Source organism: Sphaeramia orbicularis, chromosome 12 (assembly GCF_902148855.1).
Source record: "Sphaeramia orbicularis chromosome 12, fSphaOr1.1, whole genome shotgun sequence".
Lineage (NCBI taxonomy): Eukaryota > Metazoa > Chordata > Actinopteri > Kurtiformes > Apogonidae > Sphaeramia > Sphaeramia orbicularis.
In genome coordinates, this window is record NC_043968.1 from 14859447 (window position 1) to 14880232 (window position 20786).

A 20786-nucleotide genomic window follows, 5' to 3' on the forward strand; every position below is an offset into this window, starting at 1 on the left:
AGGCACTAGTGCAGGGGTGTCACACTCATTTTAGTTCAGGGGCCACATTCCCCCTAATATGATCTCTTGTGGGCTGGACCAGTAAAATAATAACAGTGAAAAACGTAAATTTATATTATTATAATGTTTACATCTACAAAGTTTCCGTAAAAATATGAACAACTTGAAATGTCTTAAGAATAACAAGTGCAATTTTAATAATGTTCTGCCTCAGTTTATCAGTTTATCATTTACACATGTGCGTTATAACTTACATTACTATTACAAATACACAAAACATTTAGTAACAGGCACAGTATTGGTAAAATTGCATATACTGTGCTTCTCTTAAGATATTTTCAGGTTGTTCATATTTGTTCAGGTTATTCACATTTTCTGTAAAAAGGATAGTTTGTTAATATAAACATTTTCATGTAATTTCACTTTTTTACACTAAAGCAAAGAGAAAATTTGTAGTTGTCATTTTTTTTATAAGTTATTACCTCTGCCAGGAGATATTGTGATTGCTTTGCTTTGTGTGTTTGTTTGTTAGCAAGATAACTCAAAAAGTTATGGACGGATTTTCATGAAATTTTCAGGAAATGTTGATACTGGCACAAGGAAGAAATGATAAAATTTTGGTGATGGGGGGGGAGCAGATCTGTCTTGTCAGAGGTCTGCGCTCTCCGAGTGCTTTTCATGTTCTAATAGTATTTTAACACCATTGATTGATAATATCTTCAGTGTAATTTTTGCATTTCACAAATTCATCCCACGGGTCGGATTGGACCCCGTGATGGTCCGCATTTGGTCCCCAGGCCACAGGTTTGACACCTTTGCACTAGTGGGATTTTTTTTTTGGTTTGTTTGTTTTTGGACAAAATTATATTGAAGATTAAACTTAATTGATATGTGTTTATTTATTATTATTATTATTATTATTATTATTATTTTAAAAAATATTCACACCTATATTTATTTTTCTCTAAAAATGTTTAGACCTAAAAAATGTCTTTTTTTTGGGTTTTGTTTTGTTTTGTTTTGTTTTGCCCAGGTTTGGTCTCTATGCTGGGGTTTAGGTTCAAGGTTTTATTTTATTTTGCTTATTTATTTATTGTGATTTTTTTTTTTGCTTTTGGACAAAATTATACTGAAGATTAAACTTAATTAATATGCATTTGATTATTATTATTATTATTATTATTATTATTACTGTTGTTGTTATTATTATTATTATTAAAATGGTCCACACCTATATTTATTTTTCTCTAAAAATGTTTAGACCTAAAAGATGTCGTTGTTTTGTTTAGTTTTGCCCAGGTTTGGTATCTATGCTGGTGTTTAGGTTCCAGGTTTTATTTTTGGGGGGTTTGTTTATTTAAGGACAAAATTATACTTAAGATTAAGCTTAATTAATATGCGTTTTTATTATCATTATTATTATCATTATTATTATTACTGTTGTTGTTATTATTATTAAAATTATTCACACCTATATTTGTTTTTGTCTAAAAATGTTTCGATGTCTTTTTTTTGTTTTGTTTTGCCCAGGTGTGGTCTCTATGCTGGGGTTTAGGTCCCAGGTTTTATTTAATTTTATTTATTTATTTCTGTTTTGGGGGTAGGTCCCAGGTGAACGTCGTCACCTTTGGACTCTTACGTCACCGGACGCCGTACGCATGACAACAGCGGCGTATCCGGCAGGAGCTGAACCCGCTGTATTATTTACTTAGCCTGCTTTGACAAACAGTTAGAAACGCTCAGGGACACGACACGACTGGAGGCATTCCTGTAAGAGGGGACAGGCGACAGGAGTGAAATGAAACCCCGAAAGCAGCACGTCGTCCTGCTGTGGATGCTCATCTGCTCCGGCCTGACAGAAGGGATCGAGCCCATCAGTACCAGCATAGCGGTGGGCATGGCTGCGGCTCTGACCGGCTTCTTAGCTAGCTACCCAAATATTCTGTACTACTTCCACGAGTGCTGTCGACCCGAGTGGATCTCATTCAACAAAACAGGTAACCGCAAACAAGGGTTAGCATTGACACATAGCTGTCTGTTTAATCAGATAACGCGATATTGTGTCGTTTGCTAAACATTGTCGGAGTGGCTGCATCCTACGTTAGTTATAGAAGTTCGTAAATCTGTCAACGTAACGGTAACTTGAACACACTGTCATTATTTTGCATCTTTTGTCTACTTTCCGAACTTGTTGTGCATGGTATGTACAGAGGATGTTGAACCAACCGAACCCCGCTTGTTTGTCACATGTTTATGACGTATGCGGAAGTACAGTTAGCAACCGTTAGGCTGTTAGCATGGTGAATTACTGAGGTGTTACCGTGGTTTTATTATTGTTTTTACGTGTAATAACTACTTATGCCAAGAAGTAATTGTTTTGGACGATGAAGGTTGCACGCATATATTTGTTGTTGCATGTAATTTTGACAGCCAGTGTCCTGGTAAACACGTTTGATCCGATCACAACAACCGTGGTGGTGGGAATAGGCGCTACATTAGGGCGAACGATCTACAAATATTTTAAAGAAAGTTGTAATCCACAGTGGATAGCCTTCAATGCAACAGGTAAGGATAAAGGATATGCTAATATGTCAAACTTCTGCTTTGTGGTTGTAACGTAACTCGTAACAAACCGTCGGAATCGTTCACGTGAACCAGAATAAAACCGAAATCATTAAAGCTAGAGGAGAGCAGAAAAACGGTGTCAGAGTATTCGAATGAAAACAATGCTTTGCTTCTCGCGCCACTATTAGATACGTTCAGTTGAATGCACTGCGATGGAAAGCCCTCTGATCCCAGATAAAGAGCATCTGCCGTATTTGATATTGGCATAGCTTTTGTGTTAATTGTAATAGGTATATGGATGCTCTGATGCTTGGAATGTTTTTCATTGTCTACATTTCAGGTCTGCAGAAAGACCTTGACAGCAAACTGTTCGGGCAGCACATCGCATCACGCATCGTCCTGAAAGCTGTGAATGGATTCATGAACAACGACAACCCAAAGAAACCTCTGGTCCTCTCTCTGCACGGATGGACCGGCACAGGGAAGAACTTCGTCAGTAAGCTGATTGCTGAAAACATCTACAAAGAGGGAATGGACAGCAGCTTTGTCCATGTCTTCACATCTGAACTCCACTTTCCACATGCAAGTGAAATTGAAACCTACAAGGTAAAATGTTGCATAAGTATTATTAATTTGATTCTTATTAGCTTGAGTTGAACTAGTGCATTTATTTGCATTTTTTTCATGCACATATGCTGTGCTTCTGTTTAGTCTCAGTTACAGCAGTGGATCAAAGGCAACGTCACCAACTGTGCACACTCCATGTTCATCTTTGATGAGATGGACAAGATGCACCCTGGCTTGATCGACAGCATTAAACCATATTTGGACTATTATGACAAGCTGGATGGAGTTTCCTATAGGAAGGCCATGTTCATTTTCCTCAGGTGAGACACTGAATGCATGCTGAGTGTGACATGGTGTTAGTTGTGTTGAAGCTTCCTTGTATATTCAGGCCTGTCTCTACATTTTCTGAGAGCAGTGCCAGTGCTGGTATCATTCTGGCACTATTCATTATCATTTTGAAATAGGGGGGAAAGGTTCTGGGTTATTTGGCTAGTTTGTATTCCTATAGACTAGGGGTCACCAACCTTTTGTCTTCTGTGAGCTACTTTTACCTAATGAAGTTGCTGGAGGGCTACTCTAATTTAGCAACATTTATTTACATAGCTAATTTTCGTACATATGCATATTTTGTATAATACGTTTGTAACATTGTGTTCTGTATTTATTTTGTTTGTTTATATATCTTTGTTTTAACATTTGCAACACTTAAAAAGTGTTAATATAAACTATTATTTTACTTTAAGAAAATCAAAAGTAGAAAAAAAAACAAATACAAGCATTTGCATGTTGTATTCCTAAATATTTTAATATTATGTCAAAAATCCTGAAATGGAATAATCCCGTCTATTTTTGTAGAATTATTAAAAACAAATAATACACACCTGTATGTGCATTTTTAATACTTCGAAATTGTGAAAAGGCATGTTGTCACTCACACAATAAAACTTCACCAGCATGTGCTGCTGTATTTCTGAAGGATTTGACCTTTTCTAAATTCACATATGCGGTCAAAACATATCAGTTAAAAACAGAACTTTGTGTACATAAATCCACCATCCCCGTCACTTCTACAGAGTCATCACACTGGAGTCAAACACAGAGGCACCTGTTCAGGTCTGACTCCAGCTGTCTGAGCGTATGCGCAGATAGTGTACATATGTTTGCGCTTGTCCAGGATGTGACCCACTTTAATGATGCCTCTGTTGAACTGGTCAGTTTAATAAACATGGACTGTTGGTTTTGGACTTTAGTTTTCAGCTCTTTTACCTTCTCTTCACGGAGGCTGATTCCCACTGGGGAATCTCCAGAAAAGTTGCTGAGATCTTTGATGAAGTTCCACTCCACATTGCATCTTTTACTGACTTCCAGAACGCGCCACAGATCAGACACACACACACCCATCTTTCACATTTGTCAAACAGAAGTCCGTGCCTCATTGTTGGTGAAAATAACTCCCTGACTATATTCAGCCGACATCGTTGCGGGGCTAAACCCACTACCTACCTGGCATCTGGCTCATCCTGGGCCCCGCCCCTCTCCAATGACAGGCAGCAAACCAGCGCTAAAGTTTGATTGACAGCTAGTTGACCGTTTCATCTCGGGAGGGGGACAGGACGTTTGTAATTTTGATTGGGTGGAAATTTAGACCTGTCCTACCAAATGATGATAATGAAATTTGTGTTCTTATATTAGTGACCCTTGGAGAGCCACCGGTAGATCGCGAGCAACGTGTTGGAGAACCCTGAACTAGTTCTATTTTTAGAACAGGCCTGCGGGCGACTCGCGTGGTCCCTGCGGGCGACCTGGTGCCCGCGGGCACTGTGTTGGTGAGCCCTGCTATAGACATATCACACTTACTGTGGGTGATGGTAATTGCAGGAGGCAGCAACAGGATGTTTGCTAAATGTTGTCCAGGAAAAACTGGTTTGGTGAAACATTTGTGTCCAGGGAAATCAGTCACAGTATTAAAAAGACTACATCCATGCAGAAGACAAGGCCACATAAAGATGTGTCTTTGTTAAAACTCAATTTCATTGCTGCATGGAGGTTGTCACTCTTCAACATAGTGAGGGGGATTTTTAAAATGGTAACAGATTTTGGAGGGAAGGAGAATGCTGACATAAATGATTACCAAGTAGAGGGCAGTACTCAGATACTACTGTTGGCAAAATACAACTGTGTTAACTGTGACCAATTTAAAACAGATGGTATTTTTGTGGAACAATAAATGAAGAAATATCTAAGACCAGTTTTCAGCCTTTTAAGTGTTTTCCCTCCACTTACTGCAAGGACTGAAAATCTGGACTTCACAGATGATTAAGCAAAAGAGAATAAATGATACTGAAATATTCTTCTGCTCTGAATAAACATCAGTAATGAGGTTATTTATATAATCAAATGTCTTACTACCAGCACACTTATAGTGTATTAGTAATTGGTTTGATAATTGGTAATAATCTGAGACAAAGGCTAATGTGGGTTTTTTTTTTGTTTTTGTCACAGCAATGCTGGAGGGGAGAGCATCATACAGACAGCTTTAGATTTTTGGAGAGATGGACGGGATCGAAATGAAATTGAGCTTCATGACCTAGAAACTGCACTCTCTTTATCTGTGTTTAACAACAAGAAAAGTAAGTAGACTGTACCTACTGTGTCACCTCTAGTTGATATTGAACCATCTATTCTATTAAAAAAAACTAATGAAACTCTCTTCCTTTGTCGTAGGCGGTTTGTGGCACACCAGCCTGATTGACAAGAATTTGGTGGATTTCTTCGTCCCGTTTCTTCCGCTGGAGTACAAACATGTCGTCCAGTGTGCCATGGCTGAGATGGAAGCCAGAGGATTTGACCCAGACAAAGATGTGGCAGACCAGGTCGCCAAAGATGTAATCTACTTCCCCAAAACAGAGCGAGTGTTCTCTGTCAAAGGCTGTAAGACGATAGAGAGCAAACTGGACTACTACATATGAAGCTAGTCTCCAGTGGAAACTACGTGTGATCACTATGTGCACTTTCAAAACAAAAAAAAAAAATAAATGCAAGACACTTTGGGCCAAATGACTTTAAGAGGAAGTCGAACTGGCTGAACTCTGAGAAAGTCTTTGTGGAGGTTTGTCTGTCTGACCTTGTGTCCATGTGGAGAATATCAGCAGGCCTTCTCCAATGTTGCATCTCACTTACACTGAATGAAGCGGCTGATGAGAGCACAGTGGCTGCTGGATGAAAAAATAATAAGATTGGAATGCTATCCTTTGTAACTGATCAAGGCCTTTTATATGTCAACACAATGCAAGTCTTTAAGACAGTTTTGTTTTCCTGAGAGCTCCTGCACCATACGCTAAAGACTAACAGTGTTGGGCAATCAGTACACGTTTTAGCCTTGTTTTTTTTAAGCTGTACTCATCGGTTTCCTGGAAGCACCTGCCTTAAATTCTTCTAATTTCATATCTTATTGTAGATCTACAGTCACACGTGTACATGCATTTCTTTACAGTCAGATTATTAGTGTCAGAGGCTGAGGGGGAGTCACCAAAACAGCTGTCACACTATTCAGATACACTGTAAAATGTTGTATATTGAAATTCATCTTGTTAAAATGCACATTTGCCATGTTTATCTTCGGATTTAGTACTGTACAAGTTGTATAGAGTACTATTATGTTATGACTGCACTACGATGAGTGTGTGGTTTAGTCTGAAAGCTACATGAAATCACAAGAGTTCATGCAAAAAAAAATGGTAAAGAAAAAAGTGGATTTTTATTCTTAAATTGTCATACCTTACAGAATACAGTTTTAAATTGGATTGCTGAAAGGTTGATCTTCATATTTGATTTTGTAAAAAAAAAAAAAAAAAAAAGACTCCCTCAAAGCAATCATCTGTACTGTATTTGTTTTTTTAAGTGAAAAGAACATCTTAAAGGGTCTGGTCTTAACTTCATGGAAAAATGTTTTTTTTTTTTTTTGTTTAAAATTTGACAAGACAGTTTTTAAAATCATTGCCATAAAACCCAAACTCTTTTCTACAGTGACTTAAAAGTGGATTGTGAAATAACAGTTTGGTGTGCTGTACAGCTAACACATGCAAGATCCTCTGCTGTAATCCCACACCAGAATAACAAAATCACAAATAAAATGTAAAATTTCTATGGTGTTACTGTGTCTAATGCTCACTGATGTTATGTCAAACAGAAAGGAGGCAACATTTCTGATATGACAATGATTTTGAAGCTCACTTAAGATGATTATTTGTAGACACTGTGCAAAGCAGTGTGCATCTGGACGATACAACTGCACAAAGAAGAAAAATTAACAGTGATCACTGGCCTTGATCAAAGTCTGAATAAAGCAACTGCTCTTTCCATGTTCAATAATTAGATAGCGTAGGCTTATTATTTATTCAAGATAACTGAGGTAATACTGTCAGAAATACGTGCATTCTAATATTTAATTTGTAAGCTGACGTGTATTTGCATAGTAGTCTGACTGAATTTATGCAGACAGTCCTTAGCCTATTTTAACAGTCTCCTCTTTTAAAGGGGTCGTATTTTGCTAAACCCACTTTTATTAGTCTTTGGAATATTTAGTTGTGTATTTGTGGACTAATAATTCCAAAAGTTTGAATTTGAATCCTCAAGGTGCTGCAAAGCTATCTTTATATTCACTTTGGCAAAAATCAAGTGGATTTCTACAACCTGTTTCAATTCCTTCTTAATTTGTTTCGTTTTATAACTAGTTATGCCATGACATTTGCACATATAAGGTCAAGACTTCTGAGGAGCATTTCTCCATGTACGCCATAACTGTTTGTCAGCAGCATCGGTTGTGGTAAAAACTGAATATATGTCCAAACTTAGAGCCGACTACCTAAAATGTTCAGTTGTTGGTTGTATTAAACTCAGTTGGCTGAAAGGGACAGATCCCATGGTCACCAACCTGGAAAGGGTGGCGTCATTTGCATTTAAAAGGCCAGCACTCAAAATGACCTTTCTCATGTCATTACTCAAAATAGTGTTGAACATGGACCTGTGGAATTGAATTTATGAATTCAGACCCAAGCATAGCATTTACAGTTTATATAGACCACAGGGAAATGTTTTTAAATGCAAAATTCCATTTAAAAATGTAAAATATCACTCCGTTAAAACTGATCATTCAGCTGCATCTTCCCTTTGCGCTCCAAATCAGTTAGGCAACGATCAAATGAATTGCAAAACACTTTTTGGAGGTGTGATCTGAACACAAACTCTTGCATCATGTGGTTGCTACATGTGGCAGGCAGAGAAAACATGAGGCTGAAATAGGTTTATAAACTACCGAAGTGTCTGAGGAGTGGAGTTGACTAGAAATCTGTAAAAATACTGTCACAGCACTGAGCATCAACAGACTATATTATTAAAGCCATGTGGCCTCTGTGTGTGTGTGTGTGTGTCTGGGGATCAGAGGTGGGTTATCCCAGCTCCATAGAGTAAAAGTCCTGCCATGTATTTGTTCCACCCATTCACCCACTGAACCAGCCCATTTTGATGAGCACAACTCCTCATCCAGGTCGATGGATAATTAGTGGAATCACCTGTGTTAAGTGAACAGGCAGAACCAATACATGGCAGGACTTTTACTCTATGGAGCTGGGATTACCCACCTCTGCTGGGGATTCACACAAACACGTTGCTACAATCACGTTGCTATGGCCAGAATGCTTTGGTGGTGACTGCTGGACAAATGCAGTACAGCATGCAAGAATACACAGCATAAAAACTACCACATCTAGAACCCATGGATCCCCACAGGTCAAAGCACTAGTGTGTCTTGCTTTGTCAAATGAGTTATCTTCACTTTAATCTGTCGACTGTGAGATTTTAACGTATATTTAACCTGCTGGGGTTCCAGGTCCATCTGTAATTATCCATCAAATCCAGAAACGCATCTGAAGAATCATATATAATGTAGGTCAAATCTCTGAGCAGTTTCCTGTTGAAAGTTGGAGAACAAAAAAAACTGTGCACCAACAGCTCTTTATGGATGAAGCTACTTTATGTTTACTTTTTCAATTTCAAGTAATGGGAGTCCTGCTTAATGAACTGATCCCATCATTTCTATGGACCAGTCTTTCTGCTCACTTGGTCCAACCTTTTCAACACTGCATTTATTGCATGTCTAGTAGTTTTAGATCTTTACACCCCTCAATAGTCTGATTGGGTTCATACTATCTACTGAAATTATAAAGATTTCCTTTTCTTTTTGTCAGACAGATGAAAAAAAGTTGATTTTTACCATGACATGTTTTGACCTTACACCCCTATATTCAGATTTTATGTAGAGCTACTGTTTCCATCAGTAAATGTCTAGTGTTTCAGCAAAACAACAAGTTATAGTAGTAAGTTAAGTTTTGTATTACATGTTTTATAAAGAACATAGAAAACCATGTGTGATGTCAAGTTTATTCATATCAAAGTTTACACAGTTATCAGCCCGTTTCTTTTTGCGTTCTTCTGGTACAACACCTGTAAGCCGCAAAGTACAATAACAGAAATCTTCCCGACGATTCCGTGATCCGAAGTCCATCGCTTTATGCATCTTCTCTGCTCCTTGTTGTATTCAGCACTTCTCATGTATGTTGGCAGTAATCAGTCACAGTCTTTTTTGAAGATCAACAGTCTTATACTAGTAGAACAGCATTAATGCAGCCATCATTCTCTGGGTTATTCGTCACCTGGGCATATTTACCTGTAAAGTAGAGAAACTGTGTTATTCACAACATCAGCATGTTTCATACAGGTATATATTACATTTATATTGAACTACTGACACTTAAAATATTCAACACAATACTAAATCTACTATATTTAACCATGAATATAGGCCTTAAAATCTAAACTGAACAGTGTAATTCCATTCCTAATCTATTCCTTTCATTTTAACATTACATGAGCTACTGTAAAACCATGTACAGCCATAAAATCAACTGTATTAAAAAAAATTACATGAACTCAAACTCATAGTTGTAAACATTGCTGACTTATTTCTAAAAAAACTAAACACCAATTACCTGGGTGTGTAATTACTGTCACTATATGGATTTGTGGAATCATAAAGACTGGACTCACCCCAGACGACTTTTCCTCCTTGTGTAACTAAGCCGAGCTCACTGACGTTGACCTCTACGACTGTTCCTTTTGTGATGACTCCCAGAGAGGTGTAGAGGGGTGAAGAAGGGTTCTTCTTTACTCCGAGGATGGGGAGGCAGAATGTGGCTTTCAGTTCTGGATGCGTGACATGAGCCTTCTTAAATCGCAAACCCTGAAGTAAAAAAAAAAAACATAAGAAAAAGAAATTACTTCAGTCTCAGAAGCTAAGGACATCCCTCAACATCAGCAACAACCAATTACTCTTGATTGAATATATACATTTTTATTGGATCAGAACAGGATCTAATGCTAAATAAAAAACTTTCCTCTGTAAAAAGTTAGTGCAACATCACAATACTACTTTTGTAGGATAAAAACAACAGAGCAAAAAATCCATGAGACTATAGAAATAAAAGAGCAAAATACGCATGTGAATATAGAAATAAGAGCAAAATAACCATATAAATATTTAAAGAGCTTGATAAACAAACAAGCAAAACAAAAAACAAAAATGAATCTCCGCCATGTCTGCATTTAAATAAATACCTAAAGATAACGATACAGTATCGTGAAATGAAATATTGTGATATATTGCAGAATCGATATTTTCTTACACCCCAATAATAAAGACATGGATAATAGATAAAAGATGACAAAGATCAACTGGAGCTCATACCTTACTGTCAAAAGAGTGTAATCTTACCATGGGTCTGATGAAACGCTCGTACTTTGGCGGTTTGCGGGTGAATCCATCGCCAACAAAGCAAACTTTTGTGACCATTCTTTTCCAAGCCTTCTTCTGTCTCTTTCCAGTTTTGATGACTTTGAGCACTTCTGTCTCCCCCTGGGCACGGACTTTTGGCAAAGGCACTTCCCATTTGCCCTAAAAGGTTAAACAACATTGCACAAAAACATGTAATTTCTACATTATTAATCCTACTGTTGAAATAAAAAGCAAAATGTCTTCAGTAAAGCTAGAAATCTTCACAATGCAGCAACAGAAAATCCAGACAGTCAAATCTATGACCTGGAATAGTGGATAACAGGGGATTCTAGTCAGTACTTACGGCTTTTTCTTTCCTTTTCTGTTTGATCATGTTGGAGAGGACCTTGGCACGAGACTGTCCTTCTCTGTCCAACAGGTACGCTGGCACTGCTCCCTCTGGGGTCTTATCGTCATTCTTCTGCTTGGTCTTCCTCTGTTCATGCATTTTGATGCTGCAAAGATACACATATTAGTTATTCTATCTATTTTGGCACACTTGCTTTTAAACTCAATTAAAAGAGACACACTTAATTTTCTTCTCTCCTTCTGTACTTACGTCTTCTTCATCTGGATCTTCTCAGCATGTCTCTGTTTGTGGTACAATTTGGCCTTCAAACCAATCATCTTTCTGGCTTTGTGGGACCTCTCATGGGCCTCACGACTCTCCTTCTTTCTTTTCCTCTCATGGTGATCCAGGCGGTACCCATGCCGCTTGCGGTGTAACTCAATGTGCTCGTTCTGAGGCTAAAGGATAGAAACATAACATGCAAATTAAGGCTGCACAATTTGACGAAAAAAAACTGTTGAATGTTGTGAAGAATACTTTAATTTGCAATTGCGATTGCAGTCTCGTTGGTACTTATCAAGAAAAATGCATGGATTAATGTTCATTTTTACAAGTGTGTATTTTTTCCGACCCCTACAAAAACTAGCCTGAAAATACACAAAAACTAAGCAAGTGACAATTTTGTTTGGTACAAAAACAAGTTTTACTTTCACGATAATAGCTACAAATAAGAGTCGTAAGTCCCCTGAACACTAATCTTAACAATTTATCAGTAATGTCAAACCAGCCAAACGTCAATAACGCTACCTAAACAATCGCATGTCTTATCTCGAGTCACCAATCTTCATGCAATCAAACATTAAGACAGCTAGCTCTGAGAAGCAGCACATATGGATAGTAAATAAATAAAGCATAGGGTAAACTTTATCCATCGTACACTTTATTTTAATTACATGGCTGTGAAATGGCTTTTAAAGGCTAGTTTTCCAACAACAGAGCATAGCAGCACGTCACCACGCCACATGTGAACTACAGCTAAAGCTAGCACAATATGCTAACAAGTTAAACAACCAAAAAAAGCCATACACTCACAGTATTAATGTTGGTTACTTACCATTTTTGTGTTTTAACGGTCAGGTGTTACAGGCAATACTCCACCAATGGTAAAAGTTGGCGAAGACGTGTAGTATTTGATGTTTTATCTCGAGGCTCGGGCTGTTCAGATGTTGTTTTCCCGAAGCCGATACTTAGAGGAAGTACGTCACTCTGACGTAGAGGGTTGTCCGTTGGCTTAATGTGAACGTCTTTGTGTTACGAAAGATTTAGCGCGACTGTGGTCAATATTATAGGACATTTTCACGATATATTATAATGTATTGTGTTCATAAATTATATGTAATATTATACGTAATAACATATATATTTTTTATTTTCACCAACATGGATGCTAGATGTGTATTTTTCGCAGGAGGAACTATAAATCAACACTGACGTATCCAGAGGATATGTTTTGAAGCTACGCCAAATGAAAGCGTGACATTTGACAGTTTCGTGGATTGTCCTGTTTTGAGGGTCATTTTTGTACGTTTAAAACCAACTTCAAAGTGTAGGTCTTTTTTTCAGTGTTAGCCATAAGAATGAGCTGACAATGATCCGGCCAACCTTTGTTTTGGATGTAATATTTCTCCATTATGGCTCACCTGAAGTCTCTTCTAATTCGGATGTATGAGCTTAGAAGATAAGGAGGTTACAGATACCTCACAGAGGTGTTTGAAAATTTAACAGGATGATTTGGGTAAGGTGCCATGGACCAAACTATGAGCAAATAGCGATAAGTTAAATTACATTGCACATTCATGAACGGGGTTGTTGTCATTCACAGGGAAGGTATGTGTTAGCTGTTGGGCGCCAGTTCTGCAGATGCAGAGTGAGCAGTCATATAAAAAGACAGTACAGCTTTCTCCCAGGTATGTTCTCATTCCAAATAATGGCAATGTGCACGATGTGAAGAAAAAAGTTAAATGGGTCAGTGAGCTAAAGTATAAAAAATGCTGAACTCAATCAAATGCATGCAGATGTACAGTCGTAACAATAACAGTGGTTATGCAATCAAGTAGTAATTCCTGTGTGTATCATGTGATTAAAACAGACAGAAAAGAAAACATGAAATGCCTAAAAGCACTGTTTTTGGCAGTACAATGCCATAGATATTGATGTAAGAACTGAAGTGATTGGGGTTATTATCAAGAAAACATGCAAAATGGCTAGATATCAGCTCTGAAATTAAACTCTTATGAGCTATTTTTATTGTTCTCATTATATTTGTCCAAAAAATATGCCTTTAGTTGTACCAGGTATTAAAATGACCAAGAAATTGAAGAAAACAAAGGGTGATCTAATAATTTTTTTCCGCAACTGTATATAGCTTTTTTGTTTATTAAGGCTGAACTTATTTTGTAAAATTTTGTGGAGCCGCTTTTAAGATTGGCCCATTTCACATTGTCAAATAGTATGTTGATGTTTCATTCAGATTCATATTTTTACTCCTCATTCTTTTACTCCATCCACATGTTAATAGATGAAGTCAAATCACTGCGGACTGTGGTCAACCCTGACATATCCAAGTAAGTAATAGTCCTCTGCCACTGTTTAAAGTAATTATTCTTTACCTTCAGGTGATTCTAAGATGTTAAAATTCACACTCTATCTGCAGGATTCGAAACATTGGCATCATGGCTCACATTGATGCGGGAAAGACAACAACCACAGAGAGGATGCTGTATTACTCTGGTTATATAAGGGCACTAGGAGGTGTGTAGAATGATACAAATGACCTGCGGACATGCTATAGGTTTATATTTATCATTCACTATGTATTTCTGTTCATCACCATTGCTTTCAGATGTAGATGATGGGGATACAGTCACAGATTTCATGGCTCAAGAGAGGGAGCGAGGCATCACCATACAGTCAGCAGCAGTCACCTTTGATTGGAAAAGTCACAGAATAAACCTCATAGATACTCCAGGTGTGTGTAATCTTTAAAATAATGGAAATCAGAGGCTGAATTCAAGCTAACAAGATTTTCAATGTGTGTTATTCCAGGACATGTTGACTTCACTCTTGAAGTAGAGAGGGCCCTTCGTGTACTTGATGGTGCTGTTGCAGTGTTCGATGCGTCTGCTGGTGTTGAGGTTTGGCCACTGGTTTTTAAATTGTTCTGTTTATTGATTTTTAAAATATGATTTTCTATGGAATTAATGCCTTATAATAACAGTTATATCTGTTGGCACCACCAGGCTCAGACTCTGACTGTTTGGAGACAAGCAGAAAAGCACCATGTTCCCTGTATCTGTTTCCTCAATAAGATGGACAAGTCAACGGCAGAGTATGTGACTCCAAACTTCACTTCTACACAACACAATTTTAGTTTTTTAACACTTTTGTTTTTTGTTCTCTTTTGTCCTCTTTTTTGTTTCTTATTGTAGCTTAGGTTTTTCCATTCAAAGCATAAGAGACAAATTGAAAGCCAACCCAGTTCTACTCCAGGTAGGCCTTTATTATGATAAGTGTATTTCATGATATTTATTTACATGTTTATGTCACCATGTAATTTTTTTTTTCTTTGAATGAATCCTGTTTTATAGACTCCTATCGGCAGTGGCAAGAACTTCACAGGCGTGGTTGACTTGATAACCAACCAGAAGTTGATATGGAAGCAGAAATCAGTGGGAGACGACGGACGTGCATATGAAGTCAAACCACTGAATGAGTTAGACGACGCAGCTGTCCTGCAGGAGGCCAAAGGGGCCAGATCAGCTTTAATCGAGCAGGTGCATACTGTAATATTTTTATCAAAGGTGACAAATTTAAATGTGGTTATGTGTGGATGTCGCTGATTTTCTCACCAATTTATGCTTCTGTTCCCATTCACAGGTTGCTGACTTAGATGATGAGTTTGCTGAGCTGTTGCTTAATGACTTCATTGAGAATTTGGATGCAGTTCCCTCCATCAAAGTAAGTATAATTTCATGACACCAAAATAAACCATATGAACACAGACTAAACGCTGTTGTGTTTGTCCTCAGCTTCAAGCCGCTGTGCGTCGAGTGACTCTGGCTCGTAAAGGCGTCCCAGTGCTCTTAGGAAGCTCTTTAAAAAACAAAGGTGTTCAGCCTCTTTTAGATGCCATCACCGCCTACCTTCCTGCCCCCAATGAGCGGCACCACGACCTTGTGTGAGTAAATTCTTCAAAACTAAACTTGGTGGTAAAAGGATTCATTACAGACAACGGCGTGGCATCTAGAAGTGAGAAAATAGAATGCAACCAAATTAATACCCCTCACTTTGGCTCCTGAAGACCTTTATTAGAGGCAGTGGGATATTAACTCTGGTCCACACTTAAATATAGTTGGTGATGGTAATGCATTTTAATGCTAGATTTGCTGGCCATAAAACAGAAATGAAAAACTGTGACTATAGAAACATGACGATGTAACACATGGAGCTGATGAGTTCTTCTGTGCATATTAACAGTTCATTCTAAGGTAACAAAAACATAACAATTATTCATATTTGGGTATACACAGGAGAAACTATTAACTATTTTCATCAATTTAAATGATCAATCACTTAGTCAAATTTTATTTACATAATACTACATCATAACAAAAGTTATCTCATGACACTTTACGTTTAGAGCTGGGCTAAACCAGGCTCTTAATGTTTGTTTAAGAGTGTTATACTCCAGCTCTGCAATTAGATCATTTTAAAGACCTCAAAATCACACACAGAACCATTAAACCATTGTCAAGGGACTACAAAAGGGATTTAGTAGGGACTACTAAAAAACACATGTCTTTGTTGACTAATCTGGGATTATACATATAATCTGCTATTCTTAAACTGGTTTTTAACTTTTTATGTTGCGGTAATTGTATGTAAGTTTTATATTCTGTTTGTTCATTTGTATTGTACTTATGTGCCTCTTGGTCAGATCTCCCTCAAAAAAGAGATTTTATTTCATGGGACTTCCTGGTTAAATAAAATAAATACAGAACCAAAAAGGATGTTCAGTTTTTGTAGTAAGTTTGAGAATAGGACACCAGATTGAATCAGACTTCACACCATTAGGGGATTTTTTATTCATATTGCCTTCAAAATTCAAATTAAGTTTGATTTGTAAAGGTCATTGTCATCATCAGTACACTCTGTCATGCAGTTATTTAAATAAACCAATACATTTGATAATTGCCCCACTGTTTGCTTTGGTCCTGTAAGCGCTGTTTGTCTTTATCACCCCACAGACAATGGTACAAGGACGACTTATGTGCTCTGGCCTTCAAGGTCCTCCATGACAAGCAGCGTGGTCCTTTGGTGTTTCTTAGAATATACTCTGGAACTTTGAAAGCACAGACAGCCGTCCATAATATCAACAGGAACAGCATGTATGTGGTTTTCGTTATATCTTGTTGTAATTCTGACCAATTCTGTGAGTCAAATTAAACTCACATGGTATTTACAACTGTTTTTTTTACTCCATGTTCTCTATAGTGAGAGGATGAGCAGGCTGTTGGTGCCGTTTGCTGATCAGCATGTAGAAATCCCCTCAATGCCGGCGGGAAACATCGCCTTGACTGTTGGCCTCAAGCAGGTAGAACATGACTTATACCTCATTTACTATTTTGAAGATTCTCCCGTTAGGAAGGTGATTCATGTTCTCTGTTTTCACTCAAGACAGTCACAGGAGACACCATAGTTTTATCCAAGGCTTCAGCAGCAGCCGCAGCTCGCAGGGCTCAAAATAAAGCAGACACAGGAAAAAAGCGTGGAGAACATGCAAGTGTTATTCTCTCTGGAGTGGAAGTGCCTGATCCTGTTTTTTTCTGCACCATCGAACCACCGACTATGGCCAAACAGGCTGGTCAGTAATGGTGATTATAGTTTTATATGTATTCATTATTGCTGGGCTGTGCTCCGTTAATCTTCACATACTCTTTTTTTTCTTGTCAGATCTAGAGAATGCTCTTAACTGCCTCCAGAGAGAAGACCCCAGCCTTAAAGTCAGGGTTGACCCTGATTCTGGGCAGGTAAGACCATCATTGGATTATCCACCACTTCTCTTTAGTCGGAGCATATGCTGCTGTGGGTCAACTTAATGTGTTGTACTTTCCTTCCTCAGACCGTTCTGTGTGGGATGGGGGAACTACACATTGAGATTATCCATGATCGAATAAGGAGAGAGTATGGCATTGAGACTCACCTTGGCCCATTGCAGGTGGCTTATAGAGAGACTATTGTCCAGCATGTTTCGACCACAGGTGTGACAACAAACAATAGTTTCACATAACATTTTTCAAGCCGTATATTGACTTATGAAGGGAATTCATTCAAAAAGTTCATACTCAATGTATTGGATCTATATAACCGTGCAGTGGCTACTTTTTCATTCATTAATTGATGAAAATTGAGAGATCTCCTCTGCTTTTTATTAAAAAAGTGCCTTAAAGTTCAGAATACAGCAGTCCAGGACATAATCAGATCCATATTTTCAATATTAGTAACTGGGTGTTCCACCTCAGAGTGAAACAGTTTAATATTTTTGCAGTGCATTCCAATTGGAGGTGTTAATATAATATTCACTGACCTCAAAATTGGATTCAATTTGATAATGATGCCCATATCATGATGCATCTTTGAACTGAGAAATATCCACACTTCTGTTAATTCTACTTTGTTTAGTTGTCTTGTGATGGATTTTTCTGTTTTGTGTGTGTTGCAGACACCCTGGACCGAACAATTGGGGAAAAAAGACATGTTGTGACAGTAGAACTGTCTGTCAGACCTGCTGCAGATGCGGGGGGTTCTTGTCAAGTGGAATTTGAAGAGCAAACAGTAGAGCTGTCACCAGAAATGAAAGAGGCAGTGGAGAATGGAGTGCACAGCTCGTATCTCCAAGGTACTTTAGAATTAAAGATTGTATGTGATCTTAAATTTAATGTTTTCTTGATTAACCCTGGTAGAAATGCAGGCATACAGCACCTTAAAGGGATCATATTTTGTTCAACCTACTTTTATTAGTCTTTGGTACATTTATTTGTGTATTTGGACCCTAATAGTTCATAAAGTTCGAATTTGAACCCTCCAGGTGCTGCAAAGCTATCTTTATATTCATTCTGGCAGTTGAGTGGATTTCTACAACCTGTTTCAATTCCTGCTTAAGTTGTGACGTCTATAACTAGTTATGCCATGACATTTGCTCATATAAGGTCAAGACTTCTGACAAACATTTCTCAGAGTATGCCATAATTGTTTGTCAGCAGCAGTGGTTGTCGTCCATACTGAAAATATGTCCAAACTTTGAGCTGATTTCCTAAAATGTTCAGTTGTTGGTTGAACAGGACAGAGCAGCACAGCCAACAACCTGGAAGGGGGTGGGGTCATGTGCATTTAAAGGGCCAGCGCTCAAAATGACCTTTCTCATGTCATTAGTCAGAAATGAGGTTGAAGATGGACGTGTGGAGTTTGATTAATGAAGAATTCAGACCCAAGCAGAGCATTTACACTTTATGTAGACTACAGGGAAATGTTTTGAAATGCATAATTTCATTTAAAAAAGCAAAATATCACTCCTTTAAACAACACATGCAAAACACACAATATGTAATCACAAAGAACTTAACACAAGAATAATGACATTGTAGTGGAAGAGTATAATTTAAGTGTTCTCTGATGCATTCATTTTCACTTTCCACATCCAGGTCCGTTGCTAGGTTACCCACTACAGGATGTCTCTACACTGATCCAAAGTGTCCATGTAGAATCAGGAACATCTCTGGCCATGGTGTCAGCCTGCGTGTCCCGCTGCATGCTCAAGGTAAACATGAAAAGGTTCCTCTGCCCTCGCTTTAAACCACATGGTTATCCGGACTTAAGCTACAGCTCTGTTTCTTCAAATGCAGGCCTTGAAGTTAGCTGGGGGTCAGGTACTGGAGCCTGTGATGTCACTAGAGGTGACTGTCGGAGAGGATTACCTCGGTTCTGTGCTGGGGGACTTAGCCCAGAGACGAGGAACTGTCAGGGACATCCAGAGTCGTCATGACAACAAAGTACTGCTTGCAACTGTGCCCCTGGCTGAGATGATGGTGAGTTAACAATCACATGAAAATAAAATATTTCAATATATTTTGACTGGAATGTCTTGCTTTACTATTTAAACCCATTTCCTTGTTAAGGGCTACTCCACCATCCTGCGAACACTGACATCAGGCAACGCTACCTTCTCCCTTGAGCTGGACTCGTATGAAGCTATGAACCTCCAGGACCAGAACACCCTCCTAAAAAGAATGTCTGGTCTGCTGTGATGTGTGGAGTACTGGGACTAGTAGCTTTGTGAAACTAATACCTGAACAGGCCTTTTCAGGATTTAGACAAAAAGTAAAAGTAAGGTAAGGTAATAAGTGAGTAAGGTAATAAGTGTAAATATAGACATTCTGGTGTATAATGTACATTACTGTCAGGTTTGAGCAAAGTTATAATGACCATCCATATGCAGGGAATCCATATAGCCCCAGTATATAGAGGATATGGCAAAACAGCATTAAAAATTATCAGGGATAGACAGGAGTGGCAAGGATTTGGTGTGTGCTCCATTTGTATTTTACATGTCTGGAACTCTTGAGCAGATGAGAGATTTACTGCACTGATCTTCAGCTGTTTTTTTTTTTTTTTTTTTAACAACTTCAAAGATAGGGTAGGAGATGTTTTCCTGGAGCATTTTTTTTTACTATATTGGTTAAAATCCCCTTCACACCCCTATTGCAACCAATTAATTAAATGCTCCAACACAAAAATCAAAAAAATTTCTGTGGAATGGACAGGACTGTAAAAAAACACCATCCAATCATTTTAACCGGCCCATTGAAATGATTGAATGGTGATATGTCTATCAAATTCAACTGCCATTTGTCCCTCCCCCTCCATGTGTACAATCAGTACAATGGAGGCATGGCTTCAGGGGGAAGTCTGAAGAAAGGGGTTTGGACTTTTGAATTTTGTGTATTCAAAATGTAGCTTGTTCAAACCGTTTTTCCAGGATCTCCTACCCTACCTTTAATTCAACACGTTTCTTATTGTTTGGGCTATATTTTGTTGCAGGGAATAGAGGTCACACTAAATACTGACCTTCATCTGTACAATCTATTTATTCAGATTTTTGACTGTGGTTTAATTCTGTTGACCCATTGCCTGTAAGTCAGGTGGTAAGTAGGGCAGTCATGGCTGTCTGATTGTTTGTACCATAAGTCAATAACAAGTAGAGTTAAGGTGATCAAACTCAGCAGTAACCCAGACTATGACCTGCCCCTTATTACCAAGTAATTTTGGGTCACGAGGTCAGAGTTCAAGGTCAGAGGAAGAAAAAAAAAAAATCATATTTTGTTGTGCATTTGTGGTCTTAAGGATGTTAATTTTCTTAAC

At 38.1% G+C, this 20786-nt stretch overlaps 3 protein-coding genes across 4 annotated transcripts; 2 read left to right on the plus strand and 1 right to left on the minus strand.

The window, feature by feature from the left end:
* The first annotated feature begins 1648 nt into the window (after positions 1-1648).
* On the plus strand, positions 1649-7276 carry tor1 (torsin family 1). Of its 2 annotated transcripts, none has more exons than XM_030148770.1 (5): positions 1649-1997; positions 2906-3171; positions 3277-3452; positions 5635-5762; positions 5857-7276. In XM_030148770.1, exons 1-5 carry the CDS (start codon positions 1799-1801, stop codon positions 6099-6101), a joined length of 1014 nt encoding a protein of 337 aa, XP_030004630.1. In that variant the 5' UTR covers positions 1649-1798; the 3' UTR covers positions 6102-7276. The 2 variants fall into 2 exon arrangements, with proteins under 2 accessions (XP_030004630.1, XP_030004631.1); XM_030148771.1 differs by lacking the exon at positions 1649-1997 and adding an exon at positions 2245-2565.
* Positions 7277-9556: 2280 nt separating this feature from the next.
* On the minus strand, positions 9557-12561 carry nsa2 (NSA2 ribosome biogenesis homolog (S. cerevisiae)). The gene is made up of 6 exons (XM_030148772.1): positions 12424-12561; positions 11580-11767; positions 11325-11475; positions 10961-11140; positions 10237-10429; positions 9557-9856 (listed from the first exon to the last, which is right to left on the minus strand). Exons 1-6 carry the CDS (start codon positions 12424-12426, stop codon positions 9789-9791), a joined length of 783 nt encoding a protein of 260 aa, XP_030004632.1. The 5' UTR covers positions 12427-12561; the 3' UTR covers positions 9557-9788.
* Positions 12562-12803: 242 nt separating this feature from the next.
* gfm2 (GTP dependent ribosome recycling factor mitochondrial 2) lies at positions 12804-19756 on the plus strand. Its single transcript, XM_030148766.1, has 20 exons — positions 12804-13104; positions 13192-13276; positions 13888-13933; positions 14023-14120; positions 14212-14337; positions 14415-14503; positions 14609-14697; positions 14798-14858; positions 14957-15142; positions 15246-15326; positions 15398-15546; positions 16616-16756; positions 16863-16962; positions 17046-17232; positions 17322-17398; positions 17491-17629; positions 18091-18267; positions 19070-19185; positions 19271-19453; positions 19544-19756. Exons 1-20 carry the CDS (start codon positions 13096-13098, stop codon positions 19670-19672), a joined length of 2268 nt encoding a protein of 755 aa, XP_030004626.1. The 5' UTR covers positions 12804-13095; the 3' UTR covers positions 19673-19756.
* The last annotated feature ends 1030 nt before the right edge of the window (positions 19757-20786 follow it).

Coding starts and splice junctions, on each gene's coding strand:
- gfm2 (XM_030148766.1), top strand. Junction 14,338..14,414: donor AAACCTCATAGATACTCCAG/GTGTGTGTAATC, acceptor GTGTTATTCCAG/GACATGTTGACTTCACTCTT. Junction 15,143..15,245: donor GATCAGCTTTAATCGAGCAG/GTGCATACTGTA, acceptor TCCCATTCACAG/GTTGCTGACTTAGATGATGA.
- tor1 (XM_030148770.1), top strand. CDS start 1,799: ATGAAACCCCGAAAGCAGCACGTCGTCCTGCTGTGGATGCTCATCTGC. Junction 3,172..3,276: donor GTGAAATTGAAACCTACAAG/GTAAAATGTTGC, acceptor GCTTCTGTTTAG/TCTCAGTTACAGCAGTGGAT. Junction 3,453..5,634: donor GCCATGTTCATTTTCCTCAG/GTGAGACACTGA, acceptor TTTTTGTCACAG/CAATGCTGGAGGGGAGAGCA.
- nsa2 (XM_030148772.1), bottom strand. Junction 10,430..10,960: donor AGCGTTTCATCAGACCCATG/GTAAGATTACAC, acceptor TTTTTACTTCAG/GGTTTGCGATTTAAGAAGGC. Junction 9,857..10,236: donor AGGAGGAAAAGTCGTCTGGG/GTGAGTCCAGTC, acceptor TCTACTTTACAG/GTAAATATGCCCAGGTGACG.